The sequence below is a fragment of the Macaca nemestrina genome, chromosome 10 (genome assembly GCF_043159975.1).
Source record: "Macaca nemestrina isolate mMacNem1 chromosome 10, mMacNem.hap1, whole genome shotgun sequence".
NCBI lineage: Eukaryota > Metazoa > Chordata > Mammalia > Primates > Cercopithecidae > Macaca > Macaca nemestrina.
In genome coordinates, this window is record NC_092134.1 from 19,800,028 (window position 1) to 19,818,418 (window position 18,391).

The 18,391-nt window shown below is 50.1% G+C and overlaps 1 protein-coding gene across 1 annotated transcript in view; it reads right to left on the bottom strand.

Moving 5' to 3' along the window:
- Nucleotides 1-3,335: 3,335 nt before the first annotated feature.
- LOC105493369 (serine dehydratase like) overlaps nucleotides 3,336-18,391 on the bottom strand; it is a 19,629-nt gene continuing 4,573 nt past the window's right edge. The window contains exons 2-8 of the mRNA XM_011760943.2: nucleotides 16,789-16,983; nucleotides 16,487-16,526; nucleotides 15,640-15,779; nucleotides 11,337-11,425; nucleotides 9,991-10,218; nucleotides 4,736-4,860; nucleotides 3,336-3,726 (exon numbers count right to left, since the gene is read on the bottom strand). Of these exons, the coding sequence (XP_011759245.2) occupies nucleotides 3,533-3,726; nucleotides 4,736-4,860; nucleotides 9,991-10,218; nucleotides 11,337-11,425; nucleotides 15,640-15,779; nucleotides 16,487-16,526; nucleotides 16,789-16,962 (990 nt within the window). The 5' untranslated portion in view covers nucleotides 16,963-16,983 and the 3' untranslated portion in view covers nucleotides 3,336-3,532. The remainder of the gene's footprint in view (nucleotides 3,727-4,735; nucleotides 4,861-9,990; nucleotides 10,219-11,336; nucleotides 11,426-15,639; nucleotides 15,780-16,486; nucleotides 16,527-16,788; nucleotides 16,984-18,391) is intronic.

Consider the following 18,391-nt stretch of genomic DNA (forward strand, 5'->3'; position numbering starts at 1 on the left):
TCAAACACTCCCCTATCTCCTGGCTCTCTCCCTGTGCCTCATCCCTGCTCTTGGTGTTCCTTGGGTGTCAACCAGGAAGGGCTAAACTGAGTTAACTGACATGTGTTATCTGGACAGGGTCAACAGCCCCCTCGGCTTCTTATCTCCAACTCGTTGAGACCAAGAGAGAAGCAAACAGCAGCTGACAAGTCTCCCAGGAGGGGAGCCAACAGCACAAGACCGTGGGTGGGGAGGCCTGGCTGGGAGACAGAACACCTGGAGCTGAGGTGGGCTCTGCAGCTCATCTGGAGGAGCATGGGTTGGGGGACTATCATCACTGGCTGAACCAATCCAGGGAGGCTTCAGGGAGGAGGCTGCACTCACACTGGGCTGTGAAGAACGTGTAGGATTCAGAAGCATAGCAGGCACGGCAGGCAGGGGACAGAGCTTAAGCAAAGGAAAGGAGGTGTACGAGCCTGAGTGGTTAGACACATGAGCCTCAGATTTCTACATATCAGGGCTCCCATACAGCTGGATGACCCAGACTAAGTGGCTGAACTACTCCATGCCCCAGTTTCCTCGTCTGCAAAAATGGGGATAATAATAGTATCTACCAAGTGGGTTATTAAATGAAACAGCTGCTGAAGACCATAGCATACTGTAGGTGCTCAATACATGAATAAATTCTAGTTCCTCTCATTGTTTGGGGAAGAATGCTCAGGAGACAGTAAAAATGGACATTTATTGAAAGACTAGCTATGTCGTGCCCACAGTAACAATCCTCCAATCACCTATGTTATGGATGAGGACACTGAGGCACTGAGAAGGAGCATCCTTTGCTCAAGATGCCCAGGCTGCTAAGCAGGAACAGATTCCAGGCTCAGGTCTGACTGTGTCTAGCTCTGGTGCTCTTAATGTCTCCTGTGTTTGCAGAATTCACAAAGCATGACTCCAAGCAAATGCGGCTGGTTCCTGGGGGTTTCTGGAGCTGATGGGTGGCGGGGTTGAGGGGGGTGGACCCTGGCTACCGAGAGCTGCGTCTGGAGTTAAAGAGAAAATGAGACCAAGGCAGCAGGGGCACAGAGGGACGTCACGGTCACTCTCAAATCTTGCTCTTCAGAAAAGGAGGGGTTGGCATGGTGCCTGTAATCCCAGCACTTTGGGAGGCCAAGACAGGAAGATGGCTTGAGCCCAGGAGTTCAAGACCAGCCTGGGCAACAGAGCAAGACCACATCTCTACAAAAAATACTTTAAAATTGGCCGGGCATGGTGGCACATGCCTGTGGTCCCACCTACTCGGGAGGCTGAGGCAGAAGGATCCCTTGAGCCCAGGAGTTCGCAGCTGCAGTGAGTTAATGATCCTGCCACTGCACTTCAGCCTGAGCAACAGAGCGAGGCCCTGTCCCTAAAAAACAAAGAAGAAAAAGGAGGAGGCATCTGGCAAAGGGAACAGCTTGAACAAAGGAAAAGAGGTGGGAAGTGGAAAGTGGGCCTCCTACAGCACGAGGTGCTGCCTGAGGCCTGGAGAAGGGAAGGCACTAGCCCAAGGTCATACAGCCCACATGAGTCAGGAGAGAGGGCGTCGCTGGGGGGCCAGGATCCAAGTTCTGCCAGGGCCTGTGATGCTGCACAGACCCTGCACTCTCTGAGTTTTGCTTCCCGGCAGGCTGTTGAGGGGTTGGAAAAGGTTCCTGCATGCCACAACCATGTGGACCTCAGCATGCCCAGCTGGGGTGAGGGCCCCACAAGAGGTAGCCACCAGGAGAACCCAAGGAGAGGGTCTCTCCTGCCTGGAGCCAGCCTTCCCCATAGGAGACACTTTGCTGCCCCCCTGTGGCTCAAAGGAGCACAACTTTCCATCCCCTTCTAAGAGGGACTTCCCAGAAGTCGGAGGTTCCCAATTACAGGCACAGAACCTGCCTCTGCCCATGACCCACAGGTGCGTCCAGACCCACCTACCCTTTCCTCAATATTCCACCACCACCCACCCCCACACAGAGAGTTCAGATCGAGAGTGACCCTGAAAATCAGTTTGAACCTGGATAGATGTCAATTGATGGATACACTGGTGGATGGACAGACAGATGGTCTAATGATGGCTAGATGGATGAATGTATCAATGTATGAATGGATGGATGGATGGATGGATGGATGGATGGATGGATGGATGGATGGATGGATGAATGGATGGATATGTTGATGGACTGATACACTGATGAATGGATAGTCTAATGAAAGAGGATGATGAATTAATGGATTATAGATGGATGAATGGACTATAGATGAGTGGATGGATATGTGGATGGATGGATACACTGATGGATGGAGAGAAAGACAGTCTATTGATGGATAGAGAAATGGATGGATGAATGAATGGATGGGTGGATGGACTATAGACTAATGGATGGATATGTGAATGGATGGACATACTGATGGATGGACAGACAGTCTAATGATGGATAGAGGAATGGATGGATGGATGGATGGATGGATATGTGGATGGATGGATACACTGATGGATAGACAGTCTAATGATAGAGGAATTGATGGATGGATGGGTGGATGGCTTGTGAATGAATGGATGGATGAATTATGGATGAATGGATTATGGATGGATGAATGGATGGATTGATACACCGATGGATAGACAGACAGACAGTCTAATGATAGAGGAATTGATGGATGGATGGGTAGATGTCTTATGAATGAATGGATGGATGGATTATGGATGAATGGATTAGGGATGGATGAATGGATGGATTGATACACTGATGGATGGACAGACAGTCTAATAACGGGTACATGAATGGATGGATGGATGGATAGAGAGATAAAAGATGGATAGTTGGAGGGATAGGTGATCAGGTTGATGGATGGAGAGTGAGACAAGTGATCACATATCCTAGATATGTGATCTTGGGCAAGTTATGTAAACTTTCCGAGCCTCAGTTTCCACATGTGTAAAATGGGGATGGTGATAATGGTTTTACTTCCTAGTACCTTTGTGAATGTTAAAGAAGACAATGAATAGAAAGTTCTTAGCAGAGTTTCTGGTATATAACAAGCACTGGATGAAGACTGGTGTTATTTTCCTCTCCTGCCTAGGCCTGAGAAGTGATAGAACGTCTCCCTCTCCTTCCTGACCTGGTCAACCTGGGCTGCTCCGCTAGGTAAAGGAAGCCCATTTAAGATCTCAGAATGGTTGAATTCCTTTAGAGACTGAGGTTTTCAAGTCTTGGCTTTGTTGCCTAAGATGGGACTTGGAGTCACTTTATTACAGAAGTGGCAACAGGACTGTTGTGTGTCTCCTGTGAGCTCATTGACATGGAAAGATAGGATTCATAGCAGTCACAAACTCAACTCAGAAAGTGTTTATTGGCTGGAGTTGTCCGAGAGTCAAAAGGAGCAGTCCTGGAGGGCTTCCTTCAGGAGGCAGCCAGCACAGTTGCACAGGGCAGCTTCCACTGCCATCCACCAGCACTGAGCCCTCCTCATCAAGCCACGGGAGTGTCCATGGGCCTCTCAGGGGTCTTTGGGGCCAGGCTGGGACCCCTCACACCTGGCCCAGGTGGGTTTTCAGAACCTGCAGCTCTCGGCTGTTGATGTTGTTACCTCCACACACAATGACCACAACTGAAGTCAGGGAAGGCGGCAGGCAGCCCTTGGCCTGGAGCCTCCCCAGGAGGCCTGAGTAGATGGCTGCTAAGGCTGCCCCACAGGCAGGCTCCACCAGCATACGCTCATCATCTGCCAGGATCAGGGGAATGGAGAGAAGAGGGAAAGGGAAGAAGAACCACTTGGTGCTCAGCAGGCCCTGGGCACTGCAGATCCTTGCAGCCATCTCTCCAGCCAGTCAGCCATTCATCTGCTCTGCTGGCAATCCATCACTTGTCTCACGCTCTCCCCATCCATCAGCCTGGCCTCCTATCCCTCCACCCATCCACCTTTTATCTCTCTATCCATCCATCCATTCCTCTATCCATCATTAGACTATCTATCTGTCCATCCATCAGTGTACATATCCATCAACATATCCATCCATCCACCCATTTACAGCCATCCATCCATTCCCCTATCCATCATTTGACTGTATGTCCATCCATCAACACGTTCATTAATCAATGTGTCTATCCATCCATTCATTTCTATACCATTCATCAATCCATCACTTCATTATCCATCCGTCCATCCATCCACTGTCCATCTATCCATTATCCACCTTTCCATTCACTCATACATTCATCCCTTCAATCAACAAGCATCTATTGAGTGCCTACTACCTGCCATGCCCTATGCCAGGAAGGCCCTAGGGACACATCAGTGACTAAGACACACCAGCCCTCATGGGGCTCACAATCTGTGATGTAGAGAGATAAGAACCAGGAGGTTATGAATACAGGGAGTGGTACATTGGAGGTCCCCAACCCAGGCAGGGTGGGGTGGGTGATCAGGGGAGGCTTCTTGGAGGAGGTGCCGTGATGGCTGATAGCTCTCAGTCACATCAAACCAATAGGGAGCAGGGACAGCCAGAGAGAGGAGCAGCATGTACAAAAGTCTGGGGGCTAGAATCAACAGGACACACTCCTTCTTTACCCTCACCCCCTTCCATCTACTCGACGTGTACTTAGTGCACAGTAACTGCACACCTAGCCAGTGCCTGGTGCTGAGGATACAGATAAGAGAGAATACACTCTTGCTAGAGGATGCAGGGACTTCGTGGGTCTCTGAGCCCAGGTGGAGGACAGGGCTCACTCACCCAGAAACTGCTGCACAGCGCTCACAGCCTCGGCGTCCTCCACCACTTCAGAGTGGATCTCGCACACACGCATGCACTCCAGGGCCCGAGCGGCCACCGTCTTGGCACCCAGGCTCTTGGCCACGCTGCAGGATAGAGCAGGGTGGGGCAGGGAGACCAGGGGCTCAGGGAAGAGCTGGTGAATCAGGTTTCTCCCCAGCCCCAGCCACCCCCTCCTATCCTGCAATGGGTTGATTGGAGCTCAGCATTATAAGTCACAGAGGAGGTGCTCAAAAATCATGCGTCCCTGCTGGGCACAGTGGCTCACGTCTGTAATTCCAGCACTTTGGGAGGCCGAGGCGGGCAGATCACCTGAGATCGGGAGTTCAAGACCAGCCTGACCAACATGGAGAAACCCCGTCTCTACTAAAAATACAAAAAACCAGCTGGGGTGGTGACGCATGCCTGTAATCCCAGCTACTCAGGAGGCTGAGGCAGGAGAATCACTTGAACCCGGGAGGCGTAGGTTGCAGTGAGCTGAGATCATGCCATTGCACTCCAGCCTGGGCAACAAGAGCGAAACTCCGCCTCAAAAAAAAAAAAAAAAAATCATGTGTCCATTGAATGAGTAACACTGAATGTGCATCAGTGCCTCTGACTCTGCAGCCATGATTGAGCCATTCCTTCCAGAGACCCCAGAAAGCCAAGCATAGAAAGGGATTCTTTTCTATGTTATTCATTAATATCACATCTATACTATAAATACATTTTTTTCTTTTAAATTTTATTTTTAGTAGTGTCAGGGTCTCTGGCTATATTGCCCAGGTTGGTCTTGAATTCCTGAGCTCAAGTGATCCTTTTGCCTTGGCCTCCCAAAGTGCTGGGATTACAGGCATGAGCCACTGTGCCCCACCTAAATCGATACATTTTTTTTTTGAGACAGGGTCTTGCTCTGTGGCCCAGGCTGGAGTGCAGTGGTGCCATCTTGGCTCACTGCAACCTTTGCCTTCTGGGTTCAAGTGATTCTCCTGCCTCAAGCTTCTGAGTAGCTAGGATTAAGGTGCACACCACCATGTCTGGCTAATTTTTTATTTTTAGTAGAGATTGGGTTTCACTATGTTGGCCAGGCTTGTCTCGAACTCCTGACCTCAGGTGATCCATCCACCTGAGCCTCCCAAAGTGCTGAGATTACAGACTGAGCCACTGCAGCCGGCCAAGTGAGTTAAAATATTTAAAGTGCTTAGAACAAGGCTGATGCTTAGTGAATTTGACGGAAGTGTTAGTTGCAGTTACTATTATTGCTACTGTGGTTATTTAAGAGCACAGACTTGTGGGAGAGATGGTGATGAATAAGCAAACACAAGAACCAGTCAATAAATGCACGTTGTGGTAAGTTAGTATGAAGGAGAACATCAGAAGGGGCATCTCCCCAAGGGGAGTGTTGTGGAGAGGGTCTGAGATGTGAGAGACAAGGATAAACCAGCCCATAGAAGAGTAGGATGGTGGCTGGGGGTGGTGGCTCACGCCTGTAATCCCAACACTTTGGGACGCCCAGGTGGGAGGCTCACCTGAGGCCAGGAGCTCAAGAAGAGTGGGACAGGGGGAACAGTGTGCTATGAAGAGGAAACAGCCTGTCCAAAGGCTCAGAGGTGGGAAAAACATTACCCACTCAAGGGACTGGAGGACAGGCCGGTGGCTGGGGTGGAGTGGGGAGCGGTCCGCATTTTAGCCTGAGAGCTTGGGAGAGGCATCGATGGGTTTACGTGGAGGAAGAAAAGGGTTCTGTGGATTAGCAATGGAGGAAGGACACACTTTCCGCTGGGGGCAGAGCAAAGGACTCAAAGGTAACAAAGGTATCAACGATTTCCTTCCTAGGCATAGACCCAAGAGAAACGAAAACATACATCCACAAAAAGTTGTAAATGGATGTTCATAACAGCACTATTCACAATAATGAATAGCCAAAAAGTGGAAAGGATCCAAATGTTTGGATAAACAAAGTGTGATCTATTCATACAGTAAAATAATATTTGGCCATAAAAAGGAATGAAACACGGACACACGCTACAATGTGGATGAACCTTGAAAATATGATGCTAAGTGAAAGAAGTCAGACACAAAAGACCACGTAGTATATGATTCCATTCAAGTGAAACATCCAGGGTAGGCTCGGGCGCGGTGGCTCACACCTGTAATCCCAACACTTTGGGAGGCCGAGGCAGACAGATCTCCTGAAGTCAGGAGTTCAAGACCATCCTTACCAACACAGCAAAACCCCATCTCTACTAAAAGAGATGCCCAGCCAGTGTAAGAGGATTTCCTCAGGGTAAGCAGGGCTGGCATTCCAGGTGGCAGGGGCAGGACAAGCAACAGCTCAGACATAAGACAGTACAAAGGATTTCCAGGTAGGCCGGGCGCAGTGGCTCATGCCTGTAATCCGAGCCCTTTGGACCCGGGAGGCAGAGGCTGCAGTGAGCCGAGATCACGCCACTGCACTCTAGCCTGGGCAACACAGCCAGACTGTCAAGAAAAAAGAAAGAAGGAACGAAGGAACGAAGGAACGAAGGAACGAAGGAAGGAAGGAGGGAAGGAGGGAAGGAGGGAAGGAGGGAAGGAGGGAGGGAGGGAGGGAGGGAGGGAGGGAGGGAAGGAAGGAAGGAAAGAAAGAAAGAAAGAAAGAAAGAAAGGGAGAAAGAGAAAGAAAGGAAATGTACATAATAGGCAAATCCGTGGAGACAGAAAGTAAAATAGTAATTGCCTAGGGCTGGGGTGGGGGAATAAGGGACATGGTGGGTGATGGCCAAAGGGTATGAAGTTTCTTTTGAAGGTGATGAAAATGTTCTAAAATTGATCATGATGATGGTTGCATAACTCTGTGAATCTGCTAAAACCATTGACTAGTACACTTTATTATTTATTTACTTATTTATTTATTTATTTATTTATTTATTTTTGAGACAGGGTCTTACTCTGTCACCCAGGCTGGAGTATAGTGGCGCGATCTCAGCCCACTGCAACCTCCACCTCCTGAGTTCAAGCAATTCTCCTGCCTCAGCCTCCTGAGTAGCTGGGACTACAGGCGCCTGCCACCATGCCTGGCTAGTTTTTGTGTTTTTTAGCAGAGATGGGGTTTTGCCATGTTGACCAGGCTGGTCTCGAACTCCTGAATTCAAGTGATCCGCCCACCTCAGCCTCTCAAAGTGCTGGGATTACAAGTGTGAGCCGCTGCACCCAGCCGGAATCGTACACTTTAAATAAGTAAACTGAATGGCATATGAACTAGATCTCAATAAAGATGTTATCCTTTTTTTTTAAAGGCAACAAGGGTGGCGCAGGGGTTGGGGAGAGCTGTTACACCCATTCAGGGAAACAAAAGCTGGGAGAGAACTGAATTCTAGAGATAGGATGGATGGAACTCAATGGGGCAAGGGGAGCCCATATGACACCCAGGTGCCCAGTCAGAGCACCTGGATGGATGTTGGTGTCATCTACAGAAATCACACTCCAGGAACTTCCCTTAGTGCTTCTGCTGTGCCAGTCTCTGGGATGGGTATCAGGGACTCAGAGCTAAATCAGCCAGTCCTTACCCTCTAGCTCCTCCACCCCAGCCAGTAGCCCAAACCAGGACACAGCAGAAGAGTGACACAGACACACACAGGGTGCCCTGAGGGTCTTCCAGATGGATACAGCTGCCCAAGCTGTCTAAGGATTTCCTCAGGGTGAACAGGGCTGGCATTCCAGGTGGCAGGGTCAGGACGAGCAATGGCTTAGAAGTAAGACGGTACAAAGGATTTCCAGGGAGGCCGGGCACAGTAGCTCAGGCCTGTAATCTCAGCCCTTTGAGAGGCTGAGGTGGGAGGATCACTTGAGCCCAGGAGTTCTAGACCAGCCTGGGCAACACAGCAATACCCTATCTCTACAAAAAAAAAATGTTAAAAAAAAAAAAGAAAGAATTTCCAGGCAAAGATAGCACAGCAATGCTGGAAGGTGGATGCAGGCCAGGCCAGGAAAGAGTGGAGATGGTACCAGAAAGAAGAGAAGGAGACTCGTGTCCAGGTATCATCCCCTTGAGGTTTTTCCAATTGGCCACCTAGAACCTTGTACACAATAGATGCTTAAGGAACCTGACTTAAGACTGTCTTGATCTTACACACCTTGCTATAATATCCCATTACATCCTAAGTCCCAGTATCCAATGAGTGTTTAACAAAATCTGGGCAGAGACTGTATCCGTACTGGGTTGAATCATGCCTCCTTCCGAAATGCACAACCAGGCCGGGCGCAGTGGCTCACGCCTGTAATCCCAACACTTTGGGAGGCCAAGGCGGATACATCACGAGGTCAGGAATTCGAGACCAGCCTGACCAACATGGTCTACTAAAAATACAAAATTAGCTGGGCATGGTAGCGCATACCAATAATCCCAACTGCTTGGGAGGCTGAGACAGGAGAATCACTTGAACCCAGGAGGTAGAGGTTGCAGTGAGCTGAGATTGCCCCATTGCACTCTAGCCTGGGAAACAGAGTGAGACTCCATGTCAAAAAAAAAAAAAAATTGCACAAAATGTGCATTACTTGGAAATAGAGTCTTTGCAGATGTAATTAGTTAAATTAAGGTGAAATCGTACTGGATTAGGGTGGGTCCTAAATTCAATGATCACGTTCTTCTTAAAATTTATTGGCTTTGGAGGGTATCGGGGAGGACAGGTTCTTGCTAAGTTTCCCAGGCTGGAGTGCAATGGCTATTCACAGGGACGATCACAGCACACTACAGCCTCAAACTCCTGGGCTCAAGTGAACCTTCCGTCTCAGTCTCCCAAGTAGCTAGGACTACAGGTGTGCACCACCATGCCCAGGTAATGTTTGTATTTTTTTAGTAGAGACAAGGTTTCACTATATGTTGGCCAGGCTGGTCTCAAACTCCTGACCTCAAGTGATCCGCCTGCCTCGGCCTCCCAAAGTGCTGGGATTACAAGCATGAGCCATGGTGCCTAGCCTACATTTTCAAACTTATTTGCAATGCACATGGGTTGCTTTTGTAATGATAAGTCAATGAAAGCTTGTTTTATGAATTGATTAGGTTTAAATGAATCATATTCTTCATCTCCTTTTTCAGCACTGCCTTCTAACTCAGGTCCACTTTACTGTGGTTGGAGTCCCAGGACCAAGGACAGCCTTTTGGGTGCCCCCTGTCTCCACTGGCTGGGACTGGAAAGCCCTAGGGCAGTGGTACCCCCACCCTCCAGCCCCTACAAATGTCCCCAGCCCTTACCCACCTGGTGATGTCTGGAAGTGTGACCAGCTTGCCGGCCATGACGGCCGCATTGAAGCAGTGTGCCCCATGGGTCTCCATGGCAATGATGGGTACATGCTGCCAGCCCACCTCCAGCAGGCCAGCCACCACCCCAGCCAGGAGCCCCCCACCCCCAACTGCCAGCACCAGGGCACCTGGTGGGGTCCTCAGCACTGCCTTCAGCTCCTGCACTAGGCTGGCGTGGCCTTTCCTGGGGAGAGGAGGTGAGAGGGAGGAGCAGAGTAAGGGAGGACCCCAGCCCCAGTGGCTCCTGGGGTGGGGGGATTTACCAGGGGTGGGTTCCCTGCTCCCACATATACATAAACCCCTCCCCACCATCCCCATCCCATCTGCAGTAAGGGGAGAGGAAGTCCTGCAACAGTTACTTCGCCCAGCTTCATTCATTCTCTTTATTTTTATTTTTTTGGATAGAGTCTCGCTCTGTCACCCAGGCTGGAGTGCAGTGGCGTGATCTCAGCTCACTGCAACCTCTACTTCCCCGATTCAAGCGATTCTCCTGCCTCAGCCTCCTGAGTAGCCGGGACTACAGGCGCGCACCACCATGCCCAGATAATTTTTGTCTTTTTAGTAGAGATAGGGTTTTGCCATGTTGGCCAGGCTGGCCTTAAACTCCTGACCTCAGGTGATCCACCCGTCTCGGCTCCCGAAGTGCTAGGATTACAGGCATGAGCCACTGCACCTGGCCTTGTTCATTTTCTTTATTACGGATTTGTTTGCTCATCCCCTCCCATCTCCATCAACCTCCCAGGCCCTTTCTAGGACATTACCCCATTTAGCTCCCTCCCCAGCTTTGCAAAGAGGCAATGGCAATGTGTGGTTAAGAGCGGACAAGTATATCACTTGGCACCAGCCTGACTGCAGCTCTGGCACTGCAGCCCTGAGTCTCTGCCACATACTTAGCTGTGTGATCTTGGGCAAGTTGTTTGACCTCAACGTGCCTCAGTTTCCTCACCTATGAAATGGGGATAATAGCACCCACCTGTAGGGCTTTGGGGAGGGTAAACGGAACAGTGCAGGAGGAGCCATTAGCCTGGTGCCTAGTCCCAAAGCACATATTCAGTAAAGGAGACTTGGTACTATCACTTCCATTTTACACACATAGAAACTGAGGCACAGGATCTGGGGTGCTTTGCACAAAGTCCCACAATTCCCAAGGGGGCAGAAGTGGGATCCGAACCCATGTCTGCCCGGCTTTGAAGCCTCTTCTCCCCTCTGGGCCTCAGTTTCCCCTTCTGCCCAATGGGAGGACCCTAACTCAGTGAGGGTCTCCCAGCTCTGGACTCCTGGGGAGAGGGGCGTCAGCCTTACCATATTAGGGGGTGGTCAAACGGGGAGACATTCACCCAGCCGTCCCTCTTGGCCAACTCTTGTGCCCTCAGATTGGCCTCGTCCCAGACCTACAGAGAAACCAAGGACCCTCAGAAGATCTGGGAGTGGGACTGCTATGGAGGCCGGAGCAGAGGCCCAGGCTCTCCTTGGTGGCCCCAGGATCCAGTAGTCTGGGGACACCCCTGCAGATGAGACCAGACCTGGTGCGGGCCCAGAGGCCTCCTGAGAACTGGACAAGTACTTCCAGGTGGACAAACAGATGCCATACGCTTTCCGCAATACCAAAGGGACCTGTCCTACTGGCACCCTATGAAAACCAGGCCAGGCCAGCCAGGGAGGCTAGGAGCGGGTCAGCTCCAAAGTCAGCCACATGTGCCCACTTCTAGCCAACCAGTAGGAGAGAAGCCCCCTAAAATCAAACCCCAGACAGCAACCTGGTCACCATAGAGTGTGTCCGTGAAAACCAGCAATGGCCCAGCTGATGGCCTGCTAGTTGAGTTCAAGCAGCCAGAGAGATGGCGCACAGGGCCAGCGCTGACCATGATGGATCCAAGCCAACCACAGCAGAGTGAGTTTTCTCTTCTCACTGGCTTGGCCTCTGTGGCGGAGATCCACGTCCCCTGCTCATTCACACACCATTGACAGGCTTTCTTCCCTTCCCTGACTCATTTCTACACTCCCTACCAATGCTTCCTGCAATCACCTCCCAAATAAACCACACGCACCCTAGTCCTCATCTCAGGGCCCGCTTTTGGGAGATCCCAAACTAAGACAGCATTTCAGAGGGACCCCATGCCCCCTGATCTCAGCAGGAACCAGATACAGAAACTAAATGATAGACAATGGCCTCCTCTCCCAAGGGAGGGGGGGAGGGTCACAAGGGGCAGAAATAGCCCCTGCTCATCCTCAGGGCCTCTGCAGTGCCCACTCTGTGCCCACTTCTAGGCATGGGGACTCTTCAGCAGGACAGAAGCCAGGAAATGGTCTCTGACCGCGAGGAATTTCCCATCTGGCTGAAGAGAGGAGTCTCATTCCCCTGAGTTACTGAAACAAAAATACACTGTTGATGCGAATGCATATTAGTTCAGCTCCTGTAGGAAGCAGTTTGGAGATTTCTCAAATAACTAAAAATAGAATTACCATTTGATCCAGTAATCCCATTACTGAGTATCTACCCAAAGGAAAATAAACAATTTTACCAAAAAGATCTGCATTTGTATGTTCATCACAACAGTATTCACAACAGCAAAGACGTGGAATCAACCCAGGTGCCCATCAATGGTGGACTGGATACAGAAAATGTGGTGCATATACATCATGGAATACTATCCAACCATAAAAGAGAAGAAGATCACGTCCTTTGCAGCAACATGGATGCAGCTGGTGGCCATTATTCTAAGAGAATTAACTTAGGAACGGAAAAGCAAACACTGCATATTCTCACTTATAACTGGGAGTTAAACACTGGGTACACATGGGCACATAGACACTGGGGCCTCCAAAAGTGGGGAGACAGGGAGAGCGGCAGAGGTTAAAAAATACCTGTCAGCCGGGCACAGTGGCTCACGCCTGTAATCGCAGCACTTTGGGAGACCAAGGCGGGCAGATCATGAGGTCAGGAGATCAAGACCAGCCTGGCCAACATGGTGAAATCCCGTCTCTATGAAAAATTAGCCAGGCGTGGTGGTGTGCACCCAGCTACTCAGCTACTCAGGAGGCTGAGGCAGGGGAACACTTGAACCCGGGTGGCAGAGGTTGCAGTGAGCCGAGATGGTGCCACTGCACTCCAGCCTGGGTAACAGAGCGAGACTCCGTCTCAAAAAAAAAAAAAAAAGAAAAAAAAATTAGCTGGGGGTGTGGTGGTGGGTGCCTGGGATCCCAGCTACTTGGGAAGCCGAGGCAGGAGAATTGCTTGAACCTGGGAGGCGGAGGTTGCAATAAGCCAAGATGTGCCACTGTGCGACAGAGTAAGACTGTCTAAAAAAAAAAAAAGATACCTGTCAGGTACTATGTTCACTACTTGGACGACAGAATCATTAGAAGCCCAAACCTCTGCATCATGAAATATACCCATGTAACAAACCTGCACATGTATCCCTGAATCTGAAATTAAAACTAAAGAAAAAAATAGATTCACGCCTGTGTAGTGCTTGACATCTCTCACCTGTAGAGCCCCAAGCAGCCTCCTCTCGGGGTCCTCTCCTGCGTTGCCCCAGAGCGGGCAGAGTGACAATCCAACCAGGTCCCTCCCCTGCTCAAACTCCTTTCATGCTTCCCTAGTGCCCTCAGATGGAAACACATTAGCTTCACCTCCAAGCCACCCTGCCTGATGGAGCAACTCTTCTGTCTTCAGCCTCACCTTTCACCATCTCCCGCCCCATGCTGGGCTCAGCCGGAATGCGTGTGCTCATCCACGCCACGCCTTCACCCACGCCCTTTCCTCCGTTCACACTCAGATCATTCCCTCCCTTTTCTCCACTGTGCGGACTCAGATTTCTCCTTCAATACCCAACCCTGGGGAACCTCGTCAGGAGCTTTTCCTGGATCCTTTCACCAAATCTAAGGCATAGCCCATTGGTTTGACCACTGCCCAATTCTCCACTCCCTCCCTCTATTAGAATCATACACCCACACCTTGCCATGTGGCTTGTTACTGTTTTTAGAGACATGTTCTTACTATGTCGCCCAGGCTGGCCTCAAATTCTTGGGCTCAAGTGATCCTCCCAACTCAGCCTCCTGAGTAGCTGAGACTACAGGTGCACAACACAGTGCCCAGATTTTTTATCTCTCTATTTATTTATTTATTTATTTTATTTTTGACATGTGGCTTTGCTGTTCTTCTCACTAGAGTGGTTGGAGCACATGTCCCCTCCCCACTGATGTTGGTCTCAGCTGTCTGGCCAACAGCATGTGGCAGAACTGACAGTGTAATAGTTCTCAGTTGAGGTCTTAAGAGGCATCACGTGTTTCTTCTCACCCCTCTTGTCACTGCCCTTGAGAAGAATGTGTGCCCGGTGGCCACTGGCTGGGGAAGACATAGGGGACATCTGCAGACCTTACTCCTTCCCCACATTCTGAAGCAGAACCACCCTAACCCTCCCACAGACCCAAAGCATGAGAAGCAATGTTCTCATAAGCTGCTGCTATTTGGGGGCTGTTTGTTATGCAGCATTACCAAGCAACAATAGCTGACTCAAACAACATGCCTTCTCTCTGACTTCCTTGGTGCCCTGTGCTTCCCCCGTGGCAACACTTTTCACACTTTGTTACCATCATCTGGTTACCTGTGTATCTCCTCATAATACTCTGAAATTTATGAGTGTAAAGACCATGTCTTATTATCTCTGTGTTTCTAGAATGTCTAACATAGCAGGCACTGAATATGTGCTCAATGAATATCGGATGGATGGATGGATGGATGGATGGATGGATGGATGGATGGAAAGAAGGGAGAGAGAAGGGAGAAAGGGTGATGTATGGAAGGATGGTTAGATGGATGAAGAAATGGAAGGAAGGAAGGAGAAAAAGAAAGGAGGGAGGGAGAGAAGGAAGGAAGGAAGGAAGGAAGGAAGGAAGGAAGGAAGGAAGGAAGGAAGGAAGGAAGGAAGGGAGGGAGGGAGGGAAAGAGGGAAGGAGGGAGGGAAATAATGAAGGAAGGAAAGAAAAAGGGAGGGAGGGAAGGAAGGACAGAAGAAAGGGAAGAAACTATATACAGGAAGTATTTGGGACCAGCTTTAGGGTACCATAGTTTGGCTTTTAGTTTTAATTTCAGGATGTTTAAAAATCTGTTTTCCATTATTTGAATGATTTTTTTCCTTCTTCCCAGAAGAAAGATTTTGTATCTGTGTCTCTATTTCTTTGGGAACAAAGGGAACCAGTGATATCTTTCTCAGAGGATACCATTTCTATTGGGGTGGTCTCAGAATGAAAACTGATGCTGCCATCATCTTGATACTTCTTGTCTTATCTAACAGCAAAAATGTTAAAAGTGGATAATACCAGGTGCTGGTAAGGATGTAAGGAGACAGACAGTCTCCTGTCCATCGCCAGCTTCCCATTTTTCTTGGTTCACACATGGAGGGTATTCTCAGGGTGGGCAGAGGAAAGTTGGGAGGTCCCAGCCCTCCACACCCATCCCACCTCATTCCCCCCTCAGCTCAGCTATCCTGAGAGAGGACTGGGCCCCAGCCACAGCTCATCGAAAGGAAAAGGAGACAGGGGTGGGGTGGGGTGAAGGAGAGCAGCCCACTCCAGATGGTTTTCCCCTTCTCGGGGCCCTTACCTTTCCAGTCAGCTGAACCTCGGCCCCCTCCCCCTGCAGTCTCTGCACCACCTGCAGGGAGGTGCTCTCGGGGAGCACGATGGTGGCAGGGATGCCCAGCTTCCTAGCAGCATAGGCAGCAGCGATGCCTGCGTTACCTCCTGTGCAGAAAGGAGGAAAGGGGCAGTGAGCAGAGCTGCATTGGCCTTTAACATGCCTTTCCCTCCCCCTCCATATCCCTTCAGAGTCACTCCTCCCCAACATTTATATGCCCCATTGACTCCTTCCTCCACTGGAGAGGGGGACACATGATCTAGGCTGAGCCAATCAGAACCTAATCCCCCAACCCATGATTGGTTCAAGGATGAAGACACCACCCAAGCAGGGCCAAAAAAGACCAATTCCAGGATTGAGGCGAGGCATCAAGAAGGGGTGCTCCCTTTTCCCTAGGGTTCGGAGGGTGGTAGGATGCAAGGCTGGAATTCCTGGTGGCCATCTTGCTACCATGAGGCCCACCTAAAAATAAAGCTAATATACAGGAGCGCAAAGCCCAGAGGAGAGACAGAGAGGAGAGCTCCTGGATCCCCCTGTGCCTGAAAGCCACTTATCCCAAGAATTTTCCATTCTTAGAGCCTGTAGCTTAAACCTAAATGAATTGGGTTTCTGGCACTTGCTACCACCGTGAGTCCTGAACTATGGGAGAAGGCTAGGAATGGGATGTACGCAGTAGTCATCTCATCAATGACCTTGATGAGGCTGTACCTTTAAGAGGAGACCAACCCTGGACATCTACTGCTGCTCCAGCCAGCTCCTCCTCCCCCAACCTCTGCCCTGAGGACCCCCATGAAACAAAAAAGGGTGGGGTCACCTGAGGAGCACACCAGGTGTCTGCATCCCTTCTTGGCCATCTGGGAAGAGAAGGAATGGGGTTAAGGGCTAACCCAAGCAGTTGTCATGAAGGCCTATGTAGAATGAGGTTAGAATCTCCCCATCCCACTCCCAATACGCCTTTACCCCTCATCCTGCCCACAGCCCTGCCCTCACCTCTCCCCTCCCATCTGCACGAGTTCATGTTTCTCCTCCTGCCCAAACCCATCCCCAGCCCACACCCCTCACTCTTCCCTCCCTCCTGCACAACCTCATTTCTCCCCTTCTGCCCACAACCCTCACCTCCTGGCAGAAATGCCCGATGCCCCGAATCTTGAAGGAGCCACTGGGCTGCACATTCTCACACTTGAGGAAGATAGGCATGCCAGCCACCTGGGACAGTGCCCAGCTCTCCAACAGAGGTGTGACCACGTGGAAGGGCTCCTGCTTGGCACGCTCCGCCACAGGGCCATCCATTCTGGAGACCAGGTAGATAGCCTGCAGGAGGACACGAAGTTCACCACCCAGGCAGTCCCCGTCAAGAGTTCCCTTAACCGGGACAAGAGAGGGGAAGGTAGAGCAAGCCCTTGGCTTAGGTGCCCTTCACTCCATCCAGCTGCCGAGCTGTGAGACCCCCGTCAAGTATCTGCATCTCTCTGGGCCTCAGTTTCCCTATCTGGTCAAAGACATTTGGCCTGCAGTCCTTTCATTCTATAAGTGTGGCTGTGTCGGGGATGTAGAAAGTGGCCAATATGTGGCGAGGAATGAGTGAGAGAGTGGGAGAATTCATTCATCAGTCAGAAAATACTTGTTGAGCACCTACCATGTGCCAGGCATTTCCAGTTTTGGGGACCCACGAGTCATAAAAACCTCCCACTAGGAAAAGTCATAGAATTTCAAATAGGAGTGACTTGCAGAGGGTATGGGGTGCTACTGTAGCGAGAGCAGTCAGGAAAGACATGTCTCAGGAGGAAAGCTTTGTACAAACGTTTGTCATGGAAAATGTAAATGTAGCAGAAGTATTGAGAACCGTATAAAGACCTTCAGCTGGCCGGGCACAGCAGCTCACACCTGTAATCCCAGGACTTTGGGAGGCCAAGGCAGGCAGATCACTTGAGGTCAGGAGTTCGAGACCAGCCTGGCCAATATGATAAAACCATGTCTCTACTTAAAATACAAAAATTAGCCAGGAGTGATGGTACACACACCTGTAATCCCAGCTACTCAGAAGGCTGAGGCAGGAGAATCACTTGAACCTGGGAGGCCGAGGCTGCAATGAGCCAAGGTTGTGTCACTGCACTCCAGCCTGGGTGACAGAGTGAGACTCCATCTCAAAAACAAACAAGCAAAAACCCTTCAGCTTCAGCAATCGATTCATGGTCTAACTCGCTTCCTATCGGTGCCCACTCCCCCTTCCTGTATCATTATTACCCCTTAATTACTATTATATTTTTCTTTTATGTTATTTCACCTGTAAATATTTCAGCATGTATCTCCAGAGGTAAAGAACTTGCGTTTTTGAGACAGGGTCTCACTCTGTCACCCAGGCTGGAGTGCAGTACTGGAATCAGCTCTCTACAGCCTTGACCTCTCAGGCTCAAGCAGTCCTCCCACCTCAGCCTCCTGAGTAGGTGGGACTAGAGGCGAACACAACCACATCCAGCTGATTTTTGTACTTTTTTGTAGAGATAGGGTCTCACTATGTTGCCGGGGCTGGTCTCAAACTCCTGGGCTCAAGGGATCCTCCTGCCCCAGCCTCCCAAACTGCTGGGATTACAGGCGTGAGCCACTGCATCTGGCCTAAGAACTCCTTTTTTATATGTAACCAAATGGTTTCATGACTGTACATACATTTGTTCAAACACATTTAATTCTATACTTAAAGTGGGCTAATTTTATTTTATGT